The 20,885-nt window shown below is 38.6% G+C and overlaps 1 protein-coding gene across 1 annotated transcript in view; it reads left to right on the forward strand.

The window, feature by feature from the left end:
• LOC128686063 (juvenile hormone esterase-like) overlaps positions 1-20,885 on the forward strand; it is a 56,308-nt gene that overhangs the window by 23,742 nt on the left and 11,681 nt on the right. Inside the window, exons 7-10 of the mRNA XM_053772708.2 lie at positions 3,663-3,844; positions 16,564-16,717; positions 16,845-17,004; positions 17,368-17,479. Coding sequence (XP_053628683.2) covers positions 3,663-3,844; positions 16,564-16,717; positions 16,845-17,004; positions 17,368-17,479 — 608 coding nt within the window. The remainder of the gene's footprint in view (positions 1-3,662; positions 3,845-16,563; positions 16,718-16,844; positions 17,005-17,367; positions 17,480-20,885) is intronic.

Consider the following 20,885-nt stretch of genomic DNA (forward strand, 5'->3'; position numbering starts at 1 on the left):
AATATATTTTTTTCGTTAGGTTCAGAATGATTTTTGCGAAATTATTGCATACACAAATTTTCGCTTGCCTTATTCGGCAAGAAGTGTGTTGCTATTTAGGCCAAAACAGCAAGTTTTACTTGGTCAAGCATAGTGATATCAAGAACTTGTCAAGCATAGTGATATCAAGAACCTGTAACGCATTGTGATATCAAGGACCTGTCACGCATTGTGATATCAAGAACTTGTCAAGCATAGTGATATCAAGAACTTGTCAGTCATTGTGATATCAAGAACTTGTCAGTCATTGTGATATCAAGAACTTGTCAAGCATAGTGATATCAAGAACCTGTAACGCATAGTGATATCAAGAACTTGTCATAGTGATATCAAGAACTTGTCAAGCATAGTGATATCAAGAACTTGTCAAGCATTGTGATATCAAGAACCTGTAACGCATTGTGATATCAAGAACTTGTCAGTCATAGTGATATCAAGAACTTGTCAAGCATTGTAATATCAAGAACCTGTAACGCATTGTGATATCAAGAACTTGTCAGTCATAGTGATATCAAGAACTTGTCAAGCATAGTGATATCAAGAACTTGTCAAGCATAGTGATATCAAGAACCTGTAACGCATTGTGATATCAAGGACCTGTCAAGCATTGTGATATCAAGAACTTGTCAAGCATGGTGATATCAAAAACTTGTCAAGCATTGTGATATGAAGAACTTGTCAAGCATAGAGATATCAAGAACTTGTCAGTCATTGTGATATCAAGAACTTGTCAAGCATAGTGATATCAAGAACTTGTCAAGCATTGTAATATCAAGAACTTGTCAAGCATAGTGATATCAAGAACTTGTCAGTCATAGTAATATCAAGAACTTGTCAGTCATAGTAATATCAAGAACTTGTCAGTCATAGTAATATCAAGAACTTGTCAGTCATAGTAATATCAAGAACTTGTCAAGCATAGTGATATCAAGAACTTGTCAAGCATTGTAATATCAAGAACTTGTCAAGCATAGTGATATCAAGAACTTGTCAAGCATAGTGATATCAAGAACTTGTCAGTCATAGTAATATCAAGAACTTGTCATAGTGATAAAGAATTTGTCAGTCATAGTAATATCAAGAACTTGTCAAGCATAGTGATATCAAGAACTTGTCAGTCATAGTAATATCAAGAACTTGTCATAGTAATATCAAGGACCTGTTATACAATACAGTTTATATAGCCCTAAATTATTATTCATAAAAAAATCGGTACTCTTTTTTATGAAGTTTAAATCATTTATATTTGTGTGAAGCATAAATCTGCTGATGCAACTTTCTGGTCCTTGTGAACATCACTTCCCTGGTTAAAATCTCTCACATGAATAAACAAAGCATTAACCTCCTGTCCAGTTTTAATGCTCTATTTATGTTGTTGCAATCTTAGTTTCTTAGTTTTTTTTTCCAGTTTGACCGTAATAAACTTTATTACAATTTTTAATCATATTTTTTTTACTGCTTCAGTAATTCGTGATTTAACACACGCCGTGGCATTTTTACGTTATATGTTGTACTAAAAGCCCATTCGAAAACTATATTAACTGGGTATAAATGACGCTTCTTAGGAATTGCCAGTACGAGATCCTCTCCATGGAACTTGGAGACTGACTCCTGCCTTGGCTTTGCCAGTCATGGCAGCTAAAACGCACAACACAAACATTATGAAAATTTTAATGTAATTTTCCCAAATTTATATTATATATATTTTATAATGTGAATGTGCATAATTAGTGTATTGCTGTTCGTTTAAATTTTAATTGGAAGTGGAAAAGGAAAACTGAGAGAAGCTCTACGCTTGCCCGACGGGAGAAGGCGTGGGGAGACACGAAAGTGTTTTGAATGGGGTGAGGAAACTGGTCAAAAATAGGACCAGGAAATTGGCATCCACAGCGGCCTAAGGAGTAATATAAGCCTCACTTCATAGTCAGAAGGGTTGTAACTGTTCCCGGTGTAGAATATGGGACAATACGTCAAGGAAACCACCATAATAGGGTGGTGAGAATGAGAAATAGTGAGGAACGCCGACTTGAAGAGTGTGGAGGTGGTGACAACAATCTCGTCTAATTTGATCAAGCTTCATCGAGGACAAATTACTGTGAATCTACCTCCGATGAACAGAAAATAATACGGGAATGTAATACACTGCGAACTGTGAAGAAAATAGTGAAAACCACACTCAACCAAAGTGATATTAGGTGAAATGAGGAGTTCATCACATTGAAATTCCAGTGTGGCCACATGTTGACTCAGCGTCCACGGAGGTTTTAAATGGCGCTCCACCTCCGAAATTGGATTAAAACAAATCGGAAATAACGTCCTGCTGAAGAAGAAATCATATCAACTTAGCAGGACTTTGAGATTGAGGCAGGGAGAAATGGAGAATGCAGTCCACCACAGTTAAGTACCAGTTCTATTGTATAGTTGCATGTTGGCCAACATATTCTATATGATAAGCAGTTTGTGGGTGACCCAGCTGCATCAAGCGATAACCAGAAAAAATTAGGTAAGTGGTGTAAACCCCCCTCCCCCTCTACTTCGGTCAGTCTAGTCTAATCATACAGTCCACAACTTCTATCTAACTATTAATTCATAATTATTAGTGTTTATATATTATATAAATATTTTGATCCAGGTTAGATATGTATAGAGAGTATTGACTGTCGAAGGGAGATATTTACCTTGTAACCTGGAGTATCTCAAAAGTTTCCCACATACCTCAGAGGTGCAACCAATGTAAATAATGTATTATTGTTGCCCTCTAATCAAATTACTTGTATGAAGATAATGGTGAGGTTCACGTAGATAATTTATCACATACATATCTTATATTTATAAATTTTAATACTAAATTCACTAACTTGGCTGTGCTGCTTACTGCAGAGATGAGTGAATATTTGTTCTTATCTTCTCAGGCTACTGTGATTCATACCAGCAGTGAACAGAGTAACTTTGCGCTAGATCTAATTCACAAAGGTGTCATTAGCCACGTGCTGAATAACATTTTTGAAGGAGTGATAATGAAGCTACTCTAATTTTTTTTTATTATCACACTGGCCGATTCCCACCAAGGCAGGGTGGCCCGAAAAAGAAAAACTTTCACCATCATTCACTCCATCACTGTCTTGCCAGAAGGGTGCTTTACACTACAGTTTTTAAACTGCAACATTAACACCCCTCCTTCAGAGTGCAGGCACTGTACTCTAATTTTATCCTTATAAATGACATCTAAAGCTCCTATAAGCCGTGAATCCATGATTGGGCATGTTCTCGTAATTCCATTAATTAGACATGCTTTCTCCTTGCCCTATCAACAACACACTAAATAATCAAGGTATAAATATAACCAGCCTGCATAACCCTGGTGGATTTTGTGCTTACTTTTGATTATAAATAATCTTCCTACTAAAGTCTGACTGGTCTCAAAATTCATAATATCGTCTTAGTATATTAAGATTAAGTTGGCAATTTCTTGTCAGCTACACCTGTAATAGAGCATCGGTCTACGGTAGTTTAATATCGACTGTTTTCAGCTCTGGATAAAGACAAAAGCATTATAAGATTATATTTCATTTCCTTTTTATTCTTCGTGACTGTATTTTATACCATTTCTTTCCTATTTTCAGCTCTGTATATTGAGAAGAACCTTCAAGAGTCACTTCTAAATAATTTCTCCTACGTGGGTCCTCTGAGTCTGATCTGCTGTGAAGGTTCCTCCGACCCTCTGTCTATCACCAAAAGAGTTTACACCTATTATCTCGGAGGACTGAACTTCAGTTTTGAGACACAGAAAGATCAGATAATTCAGGTATGTATTTTCCTTCCTTGTTCTCTCTCTGCTGTGTCTGTTAGCTTCTTCAGTCTCAAAGTCAGCTAAAATATCGAGAATATTTCTTTTCTACAATGATTATTGACATATTCAATAACTTAAGAGTAATAAAAATAAAAAGATTTAATAACTAAACTGTAAAGTAACTATTGTTTATCCAATGATTAAGCGTAGTTTAATAATTTGGTTTCATAAGTTTCTATACTAAAGATATTAGAATGAAAATGTTTTAGGTAAATTCTCACATTGCAAGTTTCCTTAGATAAAAAGAACAAAATTAATTGTATATAAAAAGGTAATTTTTTTTAATAACACATTAGCAGTTTCCCACCAAGTCAGGAGGGGGGGACCGGGGGGGACCGGGAGGGGGGGACCGGGGGGGACCGGGGGGGGACCGGGGGGGGACCGGGGGGGGGACCGGGGGGACCGGGGGGGGGACCGGGGGGACCGGGGGGACCGGGGGGGGGGGGGACCGGGGGGACCGGGGGGGGACCCCCCAAAAAAGATAAACACTTTCACCATAATTCAGTCTATCACTATCTTACCAGAGGTGTGTCTACACTACAGTTAAAAACTGCAACATATAATTTAAAAATGAAATTGATCTGACGAGGAAAGGTTAGACCCCCAAAATTTTTATCTTGTAACTAAAAAAAATTTCAATTTTTTGTGAATAAGGTGAACCTACATTTAGTTAAATTGAATTGTCTAGGAATGTGAACATTGCTACAGGTGATTTTTTTTTTTTTTGTAAAAAAATACTGACGTTTATTGGTACGTTGAAATACCTGGCTGTGCGAGACACATTATGAAAGCATAAGAGAAGTTAACAGAATGAGTCAAGAAAAGTGACTGGTGCAATGTCAGTCTTGGTTAGCAGTAACACGACAATAACAGATGTTGCTACAAGGTTGCATGAGGAAATGTTTGTATTATTAAGAATGTAATAATCATAACCATAATTTTTAAAGAGGTGGATCAGTAAGCCAGCTGAAGGCCTCTTTCAGAGGACCAAAATCTCCAGCGGCTGATGATCATATGTTTCATCATATGAAACACTTGTCCTGTTTCCTGACAACTCTTACCTAGCCTAACCTAACCTAACCTAACCTAACCTTACCTAACCTAACATAACCTAACATAACCTAACCTAACTACGAATTTATGGACAGTATTATTGTGTAGAAAGCGTGAAAATATTTTAGAAATCTTTTTAAATACAAGTGATAACAATGCTGTGAAAAGATGACTGCAAAATTCTGACTGGTAAGAGTAAGGAGTGTGTACGAGCAAATATATGCTAATGGTGAAGCATATTAGAGAAAATTTTAAGTAGGGAGAAATGAAAACACTAGAAGTAGGTCAACTGAGACTAGTAAACGGGAGACGTCTCCTACATTTAATAAATTTGTCAAAATTTGCAATTGGTGGGCTATTACATGATCTTGAATGCACTAGACGAAAAAATGTAGATGCAATATACAAACTTAATTAAAGCTTCAGACTATGTCTGGAACACGTGGAGGATCTTCTGGGTCTACGCCCCTGTGGGCAGATGGATGCCTTCTTTTTTAGCTGGACTTTTAATGTGTCAAAAAGTGACATAAGGAGTTGCTACAGTGAGGGAAAAACAACTCTTCTTAAGGTACAATACTACTCTCCATAACTCATATTCATTAAGGATAAATAACAATAGTTACTATCATAATTTGCAGACAATACTACAATTTGTATGACAGGCAGGATGACACCTTTGAAAACTATGCCAACACCAGTAATATTCTTGTCACTTGTGCTGTCTAGATTGGAATATTTTCTTTATACTAACAGCCCTTTTTAAGGTAGGCGAAATCACGTAGGAAAAAGGGAGAGAGACAAATCACAAGTTCCAAATGGAAAATACCCGAGGGGCTGGTCCCAGTTCTGGAAAAGAAACATTAATGCCGTGATCCATGCATTCTTTAAATGGAAATCAAACAAAATATTGGAAGTACCAAGGACCCAGACTAAGCCTAGTGTTGGTGGGAAACAGGGAAGCAGTAACTCGTATGACTGTTGAGTGAAAATGGAAAAATTTGGACTACCATTATGGGTAACTGTAGTAAAGGGAGTAGACTGGCTAGAAAAAATATCACAAAAAAAATAACTACCACTACTGAGAAATAGGCATGAAATCAATTTAAATGGAAGTGTAAGGGGAAAATTAGCGTAGGCCTAGCGGCCGTGTGAGTGATAAAACAACGATCCCAGTACAGACTGGTTATAAATGACCATAATTTTTAAAGGGGTGGACCGGTAAGCCAGCGGAAGGCCTCGGTCAGATGACCAAAAGCTCCAAAGGCGGGTCATCATCTGACTAAGAACCGCGTCAGGAAACATTTGTCCTGTTTCCTGACGAACCTTACCTAACCTAACCTAACCTAACCTAACCTAACCTAACAATCCCAGTATAATGCAGTGAAAAGTGTATCTTGGACAAATATGGTGTATATCCTTTGTGATAACCAGTGGACAGCAGAATGATAAAAATACCAGTGATAAAATAAAAAGAAACTAAAAATAGTGCAGTGTAGCAGTGTGGGACAATCTACTCGTCCTGGTGTTGACTTGTGTTTTAGTGTACACATAAATATTTCAGTTACCACATATAATAATCTGACTAGGATACCGATACATAGTGGAAGGATCTAGTGAACCTAAATTGTCAGTGGAGCGACTCAAGGATAGTGATTAAACGTAATGAAAGTGTTTTAAACTAAAATGTGGCATCGCATGTGAGAAGTGCCATGTACCCTGGGGTGTCGTGTTACAGCCATACTTCTGGCAGTGCCACCAGGCAACCACACAGGCCTACCATATACAACCATACAACATATACCCCATACCACAATAACCCAATCAACATCAGTGTGAGGAATTCAATAAAATCAGTCAGGAATGAATCTGGAAAGAGTTATACAGTGAACAAACAAAATTAAATTCAATAATGTAGTAACCCCCTATCCCCCAAAATTCACCCACTACCCACATGTTGCAAGCCTCGGTTTCTATAAATACATCTCGCATATTACTGTCACCAGTGAAGAGCAGAAAGGTTAAGTGAAAATCAGTTTATTTCTTCATGGCATACAGAGTGAGGTAGGATACGGGCAGGATGTCAGTACAGCATACCTGTGGGACATGTAAACAAATCCTTGGAAGGAAATGCAGGATCACATGCAACCTGTGCTTCTCCATGCCTCATCTCTTGTGCAAGAAAAAACATTGCCTCAAAAAATTACATCAAACTAGCAAGGTGCTTCTGGTTGTGCAATATAGATAAAGAACTATGGACAGGTATCAGAAAGGTACAAAGAAGAGTAATAAACAATAAAATAAACAAGAAAATAAAGATGAACTCTTGGACAGTCCACCAAAGATATATAAAACATGGGAGGAAGAGACAGAAGGAGTGAACCATAAATTGCAGAATGCCAATACCACAACAGATGACTCGAAACTATATAGTCACCCACTGAAAAAACACAGGAAGGAAAAACATCAGTTAACCCCCCCACCCCACATAGTGCAAACCCAGACCCATCCCCAAGTCCTAGCACTACTGCCCACAGTGCTGGTGCTGGTGCAGGCTCAGCCCCCAGCCCTAGTGCTGACTCAGTCTCGGCCCCCAGCCTTAGTGCCAGTCCAGACTCTGCTAGGGACTCTACCAGTCACCAATAAAACCTTAAATATACCACCATCATCGCACAAGACCATGGTTCACATTACAGATGTAGTGAAAGAGCTTCTTCTTCTGGGGAAAGTAGTTCCCTGGAAGCAAGACGGGGGTGGCCCTGGCTTGGACACTGACGATTACAGTACAGTTACTGCACAAATTGATAACACACCTAAAAATTCTATCCAACCAAAAGCGAAATTGTGCAAATTCTGTTTGGGGCTTCTGTAAGCATAGAATATCAGGAAAAAACAAATGGGACATGCAACTTTGAGCATCCTGAAAAAAATGTTTTGACCTGTCTAAAGGAGTGTGTCGTTCTCCTTCCTGTAAATTCTTTCACACAAATGTGCCACTCGTCGGTCCTCCAAAAACAGTGTTACAACACCAGCTGTCCTGCTTACCATCTAAAAGGGACCAGGAGGTACAGACCTCACAAGACAAACAATAGTAGTTACGACAACCCCACTCCAAGTGATTTTTTAGTGGCAAGAAACGATAAAAGACAATGGAAGGAAATAAAAATAGTCCACCACCTTGGAGCCTTGTTGGACTGGAGGCACAGCCTGTGGCCCCCCCATGGCCCTCCAGAACCACAACTACTGATGCCAATAAAATTTTCCTAACAAACACAAAATACAACCTCGTTCATATTTGTTAATATACAGGGCCTTAAGCCATCCACCAACAACAAAATACATTTTATCAGTGCACTTCTAAAGGAGTCAGATGTGGTGTTTGAAGCCTTCACAGAGACCCACACATAAGATCCCTTTGAGAAAGAAATATGGATAAATGGTTACAACCTTTTTAGATGTAACAGAAAGAACAGGCAACAAGGGAATGTTGGCCTGTATGTCAAAGAGTCGCTCATCTGCACGGAGATGCTGAACACCATAAATGATGCAGTTGAAGTTCTAACAATAAAGATCGAGACCCAAAACCTAGACATGGTGGTTGTATATAAGCCACCAGATGCAACCTCCCAACACTTCAAGAAACAGCTACTGAAGATTGATTACTATCTGGAAAGCCTTCCAGCTCCATCACCAAACATCTTACTGGCATCTTATGGCATGCGAAATGGAAGAATGTAGCTAATAATGTTATAGCAGAAACAATCCCTAGAGGCAGCACAGAAGAAAGGTCACACACACGAGCTACTAAATCTCTGCGATAAACACACCCTTAGTCAGCACATAGTGGAGCCAACAAGACTGGAAAACACACTTGACCTTATCTTCACAAATAATGAGGACTTGGTAAGAGACATAACAATATCAAAAACAACTAATTCCGATCGCAATCTAATCAAAGTTCAGACTTATATGCACAGTGATCTTGATCAGCAAAGTGCACGTAGCTGTGAGTGTGTCTTCACCAAATACAACTTCAACAACAAGAATATCATCTGGGACCAGGTGAACCATGTCTTAAATGAAACATGAACATTAAAATGGTATAAAATACCGACAGGTTGTTAGGTAAGACACATATGCCACAGTTAGGTATCTTTATTTCGAAACGTTTTGCCTACACAGTAGGCTTCCTCAGTCGAGTACAGAAAAGTTGATAGAAGCAGAAGAGACTTGAAGACGATGTAATCAGTCCATCACCCTTAAAGTTTTGAGGTGGTCAGTCCCTCAGTCTGGTGAAGAGCATTGTTCCTTAGTCTGAAACAATATGGAGTTGAAGTGACAGGATGGAGCCTTATATAGCGCCAGGAGGTGAGACGTAGGTCACTAGTAGAAGTAAGAACGCAGATGTTGGGAGGTCAGGTCCCTCTCAAATCCAGCCGTTCTCACTAGTAGAGGTTGTCGAAGTTGATTGCAGGTCTGTACCAAGATACCCTTGTGTTGCAGTGTCTGACAGATTGAACATTAAAATGGTATAAAATACCGACAGGTTGTTATGTAAGACACATATGCCACAGTTAGGTATCTTTATTTCGAAACGTTTCGCCTACACAGTAGGCTTCCTCAGTCGAGTACAGAAAAGTTTATAGAAGCAGAAGAGAACGGCTGGATTTGAGAAGGACCTGACCTCCCAACATCTGCGTTCTTACTTCTACTAGTGACCTACGTCTCACCTCCTGGCGCTATATAAGGCTCCATCCTGTCACTTCATCTCCATATTGTTTCAGACAACGGAACAATGCTCTTCACCAGACTGAGGGACTGACCACCTCAAAACTTTAAGGGTGATGGACTGATTACATCGTCTTCAAGTCTCTTCTGCTTCTATCAACTTTTCTGTACTCGACTGAGGAAGCCTACTGTGTAGGCGAAACGTTTCGAAATAAAGATACCTAACTGTGGCATATGTGTCCTATCATAAGTGAAACATGTTGGGAAGGTATCTTAAATAACATGGATCCAAACCAGTGCCTTGAAAGGATCAACTTTCTGGCAGCTGAAGTATATTCAAGGCATATTCCCCTAAGAAAGAAGAAGAGAAGAAATAAACTTGAGAAAGATGCTCCCTCTACAGAAGACGATGAAGAATAACTGAGCTCTTCAAGAACGCTAGATTATCTGATACACGGAAGGAAGCACTGGCCAGGGAAGTGGAAAGTATCGAACTTAAGTGAAAGGATTCTTGCAGGACCCAGGCGAGACTGGAGGAGGTAAAAGCGATTAGTGAAATTGAAAGAAATTCGAAATATTTCTTTTCATATGCCAAAAACAAGGCAAATACCACATTTAGTATCGGCCCTTGCTCAGACAAGATGGGACTTACACAGATGATAACAAAGAAATAAGTGAGAAACTGAAATCCCAATATGACTCTGTTTAGCTAGCCACTAATCAGTCTAAAGATAGACAATCCAAATGTTTTTTTTCATGAATGAGCCTCAAAACTCCATCAATGTATGCCAGATTTCCGACATTACCCTAACTCCAACAGACGTTGAGAAAGCCATTGACAACATGCCCATGCACTCAGCCCCAGGCCTAGACTTGTGGAACTCTGTGTTTATTAAGAACTGCAAGAAACCCCTTTTCAAATTCAATTCAATTCAATTCAAAGTTTATTCTCTATAAGGATTACAATGCTGAGTTTACAGAAATTTGGTTATTGTTTGGTTTACATGTAGTAAAATTGTGATTACAGAGTGTACCACTAGAACGCTTAGCATGGCTAGGCATTTCGGGCATACTTAGTTTTATTCTTAATTGTAAAATATTACAAATTATGAGGTAAGTTGGTCTTATGGCTAAGTGACTAAATACTAGTTTATGAGTTTAGCAATGTGAATGCTTTTGTTTTGGCACAGTATATAGTTTCAGTATTGGAGTATCACAGGATTCATTATTTTAAGACTGAGATTAATATTTCTGTTAATGGTCAAATGAGTGAGCGAGTGTAAGTGTGAACCACCAGGTGGTATTCGTGTAGTTAGTTGACGGGGTGTATCAGGGAGATAAGATGTTTTCTAATGGTAGTTTTGAAGGTGATGAATGTGTCTGCAGTTCTAGAGTTCTCAGGTAGGGTATTCCAGATTTTAGGGCCTTTGACATACATTGAATTTTTGTAAAGGTTTAGTCGGACACGGGGAATGTCGTAGAGATGTTTGTGTCTGGTGTTATGCCTGTGGGTTCTGTCACAACTATCAAGAAAGCGTTTTAGGTCAAGGTTGATATTAGAGTTTAAGGCCCTGTAGATATAGATTGCACAGTAGTAAGTGTGGATGTACTGAACTGGGAGTAAGTTTAGATCTTTGAAGAGTGGGGGGGTGTGCTGCCAGGGATGGGATTTAGTGATTATTCTTACTGCAGCTTTTTGTTGGGTTATTATTGGCTTTAGGTGTGTTGCTGCAGTTGATCCCCAAGCACAAATAGCAAAGGTGAGGTATGGATAAATAAGTGAGTGGTATAGCGTGAGAAGGGCATTTTGCGGCACGTAGTATCGTATCTTGGAGAGGATCCCAACCGTTTTGGATACTTTTTTGGCTATATGCTGGATATGGGTGCTGAAATTTAGGTTGTTGTCAAGGTATAAGCCTAGGAATTTTCCCCCATTATTTCTGGTAATTAGAGTGTTGTCAATCTTAATGTTAATTTGTGCATCTCCTGCTCTGCTACCAAACATAATATAGTAAGTTTTGTCAGTGTTAAGCGTAAGTTTATTGGCTGTCATCCAAGTCGATATTTTAATCAGCTCCTCATTCACAATGGTGTTGAGGGTGGCAAGATTAGGGTGAGAGATGACATAAGTCGTGTCATCAGCAAAGAGAATGGGTTTCAGGTGTTGGGATACGTTTGGAAGGTCATTGATGTATATGAGGAAGAGCAGGGGACCAAGGACACTTCCCTGCGGAACTCCAGTATCAAGTGGCCGTGTTGCTGATGCTGTGTCTTTAATGGTGACGTACTGATACCTATTAGTAATGTAAGATTTGAAATAAGCAAGCGCATGGCCTCTTATACCGTAGTGGTCAAGTTTGTGGAGTAGGATTTGGTGGTTTACTGTGTCAAAAGCTTTTCTTAGGTCAATAAAAATTCCTAGTGGATATTCCTTATTTTCCAATGCTGTGTAAAGCAGATCTAGCATTTTTATGATTGCATCATTAGTGCTTTTATTTTTCCTGAATCCAAACTGGCAGGGGTTGAGTATGTTTTGAGCCGTTATAAATGAATACAGTCTCTTGTACACGAGTTTCTCAAAGATTTTGGATAGCAATGGTAAGTTAGATATTGGCCTATAGTTGTTTAAGTCTGTAGGGTCACCACCTTTATGTATTGGTGTAACCCTTGCCATCTTGAGTAGTTTCGGGAAGGTGCTAGTCTCTATTGACTTGTTAAAAAGTAATGAAATAGCATGCGAAAGGACATGGGCCGCTCGCTTGTACAGTAATGGTGGGACATGAGACAGATTCCCCGAGTTATTTTTAAGTGACTTTATGATCCCAATGACTTCCGTGGGCTCAGTTGGTGCAAGATAGAAGGAATTAGGGAAATTACCATCTAGGTAGTCAACGGCATGGGCATTGGTATGTGGGATTTTACTGGCGAGATTTAGATCCTATGTTTGAGAAGAAGTCGTTTATCTTGTTAGCTGTGTCAGTGGGATGTAGTGGTGTTTCATTAGGTTTAGTTAGGACAATATTCTTGGTTTTTCTCAGTTTGTGGGTCCCTAGAATCTGAGAGAGTGTTTTCCAGGTCTTTTTTATATCTCCTCTAGTGTCTGTGAATCTACTGGAGTATAGTTTTTTGGCTTTTTTTATTGCTTTGGTGAGCGTTGATGAATAGTGTTTAAGAGTATCTTTGTGTATTAAGCCATGTCTATATTGCTTTTCATATTGGTGTTTCTTGTCTATGGATTTCAGAATGGTGCTGGTTAGCCATGGGCAACCAAGCCGTTTGTTTGTGATCTGTTTTGTTTTTATAGGACAATGTTTGTTGTATAGTCTAAGTAATTTGTTAAGAAAGATGTCTGTCCAGTCATCAATACCATTGGCCTTGGAGAATTCTGTAGGCCAATCAACAGTCTCTAGGTCAGCTGTGAACTTCCTTACTGAGGCCTCGTCATGGAGTCTAAATGAGACTTTGTTGTATTCAAGTGGTGGTTTACTAATGTTTGTCAGGAGGAAGGTAGGGTAGTGGTCTGTAGTGCTATCTGTGATTATCCCTGATTTAATGGGGGCTAGTATATTGGTCCATATGTGGTCTATTATGGTTGCACTTGTCTCAGTGAGCCTGGTTGGTTTAGTTATTGTTGGTATGAGAAGTGTGTTGTTCATATTGTTGATGAAATCAGTTACAGGCTGATCATCTAGTAAGCCAAGGTTGATGTTGAAGTCTCCAGCTAAGAGAAGGTGGTGCTTATTCATTTGTCTGTTTGTTATTAGTGACTTTAATTTCTCACTGAAATTTGGGATGTTTGTGTGAGGTATCCGGTAAATGGCACCGATTGTTATAGGCGTCTTAAGATTTTTTACAGTAAAATTAGCAAAAATGTATTCCCCATATTCATCACTAAAGCAAGTGGTGCTAAGACAAGATAATTGGTTAGAGTAATAGATTGCAATACCACCCCCAACTTGGTTTGTTCTGCAGTTGTGAATTGCTGTGTATCCTGGTAGAGGGTAGATATCTATTGTGTCCTGCTTAAGCCAGGTCTCAGTAAGAATAATGCAGGAGAAGGGTGTCTTTAGTGATTCAAGGAGTGCTAGGAGGTCATCATAGTGTTTGCTTAAGGACCTGATGTTGTAGTTAAGTACTGATAGACTTTTAGCATTGTTTAGGATAGTGGTGGCTTGTGATGCTGTGTAATAAAGGCAGTTACTTTCCAATAGGTTTTGATTGGGTGTCAAATTATGGAGGTTTAGATCAGGGTCAACGTGATCAATCATCTTCTAGGTGTGTGCTCTATGTATACTATGGAGAAGGAGCTCAGACATGGGTGAAATTCCACAGTCACTAAAAACAACGGATATAGCCCCACTCCATACAGGTGGCAGCAAAGCATTAGCTTAGAACTATAGACCAATAGCTCTAACGCCCCACATTATAAAAATCTTTTGAAAGAGTGTTAAGAAGCACGACTGCATACAACTTGGATTCTCAGAAACTGCACAATCCGGGGCAACATGGGTTCAGATCAGGTTGCACCTGCCTCTCTCAACTACTGGATCACTATGATATGGTTTTAGATGCACTGGAAGAAAAACAATGCAAATGTAATACACAATGACTTTGCAAAAGCTTTTGACAAGTGTAATAGCACACAAAATACGTGCTTAGGGAATAACTGGCAAAGTGGGAAGATGGATCTTCAACTTTCTAACCAATCGAACACAAAGAGTAGTGGTCAACAGAATTAAATCGGAAGCTGCCATAGTAAAAAGCTCTGTTCCACAAGGCACAGTACTCGCCCCCATCCTGTTCCTCATCCTCATATCAGACATACACAGAGATGTAATCCACAGCACCGACTGTCATCTATTGAGGACTCTGCTAACCTCCAAGAAGATATAAACCAAGTTTTCCAACGGGCATCGGAAAACAATATGATGTTCAATGAAGACAAATTCCAACTACTCCGTTATGGAAAACTGGGGGAGACAATAACTAGAACTGACTATACTACAAACTCTGATCATACAATACATCGGAAAAATAATGTGAGGGATCTGGGAGTGGTAATGTCTGAGTATCTCACTTTAAAGAACCTCAACAATGCCACGATTACAACTGCAAAGAAAATAATAGGATGGACAATGAGAATGTTCAAAACAAGAAAGGCCAAGCCAGTTATGATCCCTTTCAAATCACTTGTTCACTCTAGGCTGGAATATTGCTGTACATTAACATCTCAGTTCAAAGCAGGTGAAATTGCAGATGTAGAGGGTGTACAGAGAACCTTTACGGCACATATAAGTTCTATCAAACACCTCAACTACTGGGAACGCTTCGAAGCACTTGACTTATACTCGTTGGAACGCAGGCGAGAGAGATATATCATAATCTACACTTGGAAAATCCTAGAAGGGATGGTCCCAAGTCTTCACACAGAAATCACTCCCTACGACAGTAAAAGACTTGGCAGGCAGTGCAAAGTACCCCTAATGAAAAGCAAAGGGGCCATTGGTACACCAAGAGAAAACACCGTAAGTGTCTAGGGCCCAAGATTGCTCAGCAGCCTCCTCATGCATAAGGGGAATTACCAGTAGGCAGTGGTTGTAGATCATCTAAGTTCTCATCTCTCCATTCATTTACCAACTGATAGTGATTATTGTTAAATCGACGACTGATATTGTGGGAGATAATTTTCTCCCATACATCACCCATCAAATTAGCCTGGTCCTGTGGATCATCAAGTTTAATCTCTACATCTTCATCATCCTCATCAGTGAAGGTATGAATTAGGTAGTTAGGAGCCTTGTGCTTTGGCCCTAACAGTTGTCGGATCTTACTCCAAAATTTTGTTGGCACACGTTTATACTGATTAGCTTGGAGAACTAGCAATTTCCATAAGTCACGTTTGTGATGACTAATCATGTTAATTAATTCTTGCCTCAATCTGTGCAATGTAGCTACTGGTGGTTGTCGCGTTTGAAGATGCCTTCGACATTCTGCTTGATAATTTCTTAAAGCGTCTCTAATTTCCCTAGTAGGTTTATATTGTTGATAGATCTTTGTGGAAGCTAATTGGCAAGTTGCATTAGTAGCTTCAATTATTTGATTGTGGAGGGACCTGATCGCGTCATCAATTGCACTGGAAGGTAGATTTTCCAACGACACAATTTCATCGTCACCCAGAAATGCCCTGAAGGGGTCAAATCCTAGGGTGTTAAGATTGGGTTTAGGAGTTACAGGTATTCTAAATGGAGAAGTTTGTAGTTGTATTATAACAGGGATATGGTCAGATCCTACGTTTCCACCAGGAGAGATACGACAGTGAAAGAGGTCACAGTCTCTGCTATGACATTATATAACAGTAACAAGTTTGAAAGTTAAGACACATGTGCAACATCTGGATATCTTTATTGTAGACGTTTCGCCAACCAGTGGCTTTATCAATACAGATTCTAGGACATAATAGGAAGACAGTAGAACTATATACAAAAGATGAGGTAATCAGTCCCTCGGCCGAGGGACTGATTACCTCATCTTTTGTATATAGTTCTACTGTCTTCCTATTATGTCCTAGAATCTGTATTGATAAAGCCACTGGTTGGCGAAACGTCTACAATAAAGATATCCAGATGTTGCACATGTGTCTTAACTTTCATATTGTCGGTATTTTATACCTTTCTTGCACAGTAACAAGTTTTCTCAGTATTGACATTACTCTCAAAATCGTGGCCGGAACACATCAAAACTATCCCACAATTTAGAGAGAAAAGTAAAATAAATTTTGATCCATTCTGGACAATTAGTCTCATTTGAGCTTTGATCATGGTCGAGGACGAACAAACTCTCGTTCCTTATTTTTAGGCTGTGAATCATTGTCATCACTTATAATCTTATGCTTCTAGATGTTTGGAGAGTATCATTTACAAGTTCCTCAAGATTTTACAGAAGTTCTACACTACCATAACGACCCATCCAAAAAGGTCTTTGCTTACGAACTTGTACATCGAGGTCAACTATCCCAAGGTGACTTCTTCGTACCGCTACTAAGCAATCATTGTGAGTGTTATCCAACAATCAATTATTTTTAAACATTGCTAGAAAATATAATGTGTCTATACACGAAACAAAAATGGAATTATTGTATAAAATTAGTGGTTCATAATTGTTCACGTATGGTTTACAGATGTGACTCATGGTGATGACCTGTACTACTTGTTCAGAGGAGGACCTTTCCTGCAGCCCGTCCCGAGCATTCCAGGCCGCCCTTATGATTTACAACGTGAGGTTGACCTCAGAGTGAGGCACTTCATCACAACCATGTGGACTAACTTTGCTACTTACGGGTAAATCTCCTCATGAATGATGATGCTATGATTCTGGTGACGAGTTGGTGATGAAAGGAATTAAAGCTACTTTCCTCTTCCTCGGATCTAACATAAATACCTCCCATTTTCTAAGTGTTGCTTGATCCCTACAAGCCTAGCACTTTTCCCTGATAATGTTAGCAAATGATTACCTGGAAAAAACAAGTAAGAATTAACGGCGAATGGATCAGCTTGTCAAAGGTCATTGGAGATGGTGGTGACAGCCTCTGGGCTGTCTTGGAGAGAGGTGAACAGAAATGTTAAACTGTTAGTCACGAGTCTCTCCAGAAAAACTATTGACAGAATTATATATTAAAACCAAACTAATTTTTTCTTCCCTAGGAATCCAACACCTGATAATTCTTTGGGATTTATCTGGGAACCTGTTTCTGAGAACTTCCACCATCTTGCCATCACATCTACGCCAAAAATGATTTCTAACAAACGCAAAAAGGTAGTGTTAATAAGTAATAAAGTTTCCCTAAGACATTTTTGTAATAAGAAAATTTACTGAGACAGCTTCTCGGTCTGTTAAGAACTTTTTTCAATCGCAAAATAGAAATTGCATATATTTGTATAACAGTACGCATTTTATATGTATAATTGTGTGCATAAATATAAAAATGGACAGGAGATTAAAGTGAGGTCCAATTGATAGGTACTGCCATGTACTCTCCTTTTTAGGTGATCTCCAGTAGGAAAGTTTTGAAGCATCAACCGTCTAAATTACTCCATCAGTTTCCACTGTCATACTGTTCTTCCTCTGAGGGTAGTAAGACTAGTGAAATCCTTATCGGCGAACATTTCACCAGTTTTATGTAAAAGATATAGCCAATTTGTGGCGAAACGTTGTACCAATAAGATTCTTCTGCATTTGATGTACTCATCTTCGTAAAGGATACTAACTAACTAGCCAGCATCCAGCCACCCAGGGAAGCCAGCCTACCTCAGTAAGTCATGGCTGGACACTTTCACATGTTTATTTTTTGGCTCAAATAGAGTTGCCAATGAAGCCAAAAATCGCAAGTTTTACTTGTTCGGCACGACATATATTTTTTTTTATTATCACACTGGCCGATTCCCACCAAGGCAGGGTGGCCCGAAAAAGAAAAACTTTCACCATCATTCACTCCATCACTGTCTTGCCAGAAGGGTGCTTTACACTACAGTTTTTAAACTGCAACATTAACCCCCCTCCTTCAGAGTGCAGGCACTGTACTTCCCATCTCCAGGACTCAAGTCCGGCCTGCCGGTTTCCCTGAATCCCTTCATAAATGTTACTTTGCTCACACTCCAACAGCACGTCAAGTATTAAAAACCATATATATATATATATATATATATATATATATATATATATATATATATATATATATATATATATATATATATATACATATATATATCGTGCCGAATAGGCAGAACTTGCCATCTTGGCTTAAATAGCAACGCTCATCTTGCCATATAGGACAAGTGAAAATTTGTGCATGCAATAATTTCGCCAAAATCATTCTGAACCTAACGAAAAAAATATATTTCTCTGTGTTTGTTTAGTATTAAATTATTGTAAACAAATCTAAAATATATCTAGTTGGGTTAAGCTAAAATAAATTGGTCTTGTTATAATAAGGTTAGGTAAGTTTTCTAAGATTCTTTTGCAGCAAAATTAAAATTTTCTACATTAACATTAATGAAAAAAATATATCTTTAAACGTATAAAAGAAAATTCCAAGAAAGACTTAATTTTAAATGAGTTCTTGCTAATTGACCAGTTTTACATTTTCGGCACGACATTATATATATATATATATATATATATATATATATATATATATATATATATATATATATATATATATATATTATATAAATCTTTATCTTTCAACACACCGGCAGTATCCCACCGAGGCGGGGTGGCCCAAAAGGAAAAACAAAAGTTTCTTCTTTTACATTTAATAATATATACAGGAGAAGAGGTTACTAGCCCCTTGCTTCAGGCATTTTAGTCGCCTCTTACAACACGCATGGCTTACGGAGGAAGAATTCTGTTCCACTTCCCCATGGAGATAAGAGAAGAACCTGAAAGACAATAGAAGAACAAGAACCTGAAAGAAAATAGAAGAAAACCCAGAGGTGTGTGTATATATATGTTTGTACATGTATGTGTAGTGTGACCTAAGTGTAAGTAGAAGTAGCAAGATGTACCTGAAATCTTGCATGTGTATGAGGCAGAAAAAAAGACACCAGCAATCCTACCATCGAGTAAAACAATTATAGACTTACGTTTTACACTCACTTGGCAGGACGGTAGTACCTCCCTGGGCGGTTGCTGTCTACCAACCTACTACCTACAATATATATATATATATATATATATATATATATATATATATATATATATATATATATATATATATAGAGAGAGAGAGAGAGAGAGAGAGAGAGAGTCTCTTCCAGTCGATTTCATAAATTTTATGCGTGGTATAGTTAGTACCGAATAACTGTTAGAGTTATAAAATTTCAAGTATATTGGTACTGGTATCGCACTCATAACTGGTAGGTTTACTTAACTTATCCTCCTATACTGTCTCATGGGACAGTCTGTACCGATTTAATAATATATCGTCCATAAATTAGTATTTGGGGAGTCACTCCAGTCTACTAATTGCTTCTCATTACACGGTGGTCCTTAATAGGACGTCTAAAATACTTTTCAGGAAAGTCTACAAATATTTAAAAATATTCTAAATTTCTGATTCTGAGGGAACAGAGATCTTTCAGTCAAACCTAACTAATATATAGTTTCACAAGGTAAGCAAATAGTGACTTAATCCCATTTAGGCTTATCTTCTTACCCATTTGTCAAGTACACCTTAGGTATTATTCTTTTCAGTCAAGAAAATGCAAAGTATCCCATGCTGCTGTCGTAGCATGCTCGGTTCAATACCGAAATTCCAGTACTAAGGTGGAGCCCCGAGCGAGGTGAGGCTTAAAGAAAGGTATCTCAACCCTCGCTGCCTTAGGTACCAAAAATAAAACCAAGTTAAACATTCAACTGTTGTGAACTCCGACATGGGAAGGATCTAAGAACGATGGAAATATATACATCTGAAAGGGCTGTTGAGACATTAGTTTCAGCGTATATTATTTTGTCAGACAAAGATTCTACTATTTCACTATGAAATACACAAGATATTAATTTACCATTTAAATTACAAATTAAATAAAGCTCTTCACTGTCACCCAGTCAGGGTAACGTATGGATTAACAAATGAAATACTTGTGCAACATTTGGGTATCTTTAAACTGGAAATGTTTCGCCAGCCAGTGGCCTCTTCAGACCAATGAAGAGAAAGGTGGAAGATGAGAAGTTTGAGGTAGTCTCTCAGCCTAGAGTAGATGTGTTCAGTCAATCCAGTCTTGACAAAGTACAGCATACTCGCTGAAATGGGGCTTTTATATGGATGAAGCTGAGCAGTGGTTGGCAGAGTCACCAGTGGACAAAGCCACTTATGGAAGTAAGTCATGCTTATAGGTTAGACAAGTTTTGAAGAAATCCCCGCATCAAGATCCCCAAGATGGTTCTGTGCCTGGTAAGATGTGGATAAATGGTTTAGGAAAACCAACAAGTTGATAAATGAGACACTTGTTCAACATTTAGGTATCTTTATTCTGGAAACGTTTCACCAGGCAGTGGCTTCATGCAGGGATATCTTCAAAACTTGTTTAACCTTAGACATGACCTAAGTAGTGTGCAAAATATTGGGACAGGAGTAAATTTTGTGCTTATCTCATATAAGAACATAAGAACAAAGGAACACTGCAGAAGGCCTACTGGCCCATGCGAGGCAGGTCCAAGT

This window comes from Cherax quadricarinatus, chromosome 9 (assembly GCF_038502225.1).
Source record: "Cherax quadricarinatus isolate ZL_2023a chromosome 9, ASM3850222v1, whole genome shotgun sequence".
NCBI classification, from domain to species: Eukaryota; Metazoa; Arthropoda; class Malacostraca; order Decapoda; family Parastacidae; genus Cherax; species Cherax quadricarinatus.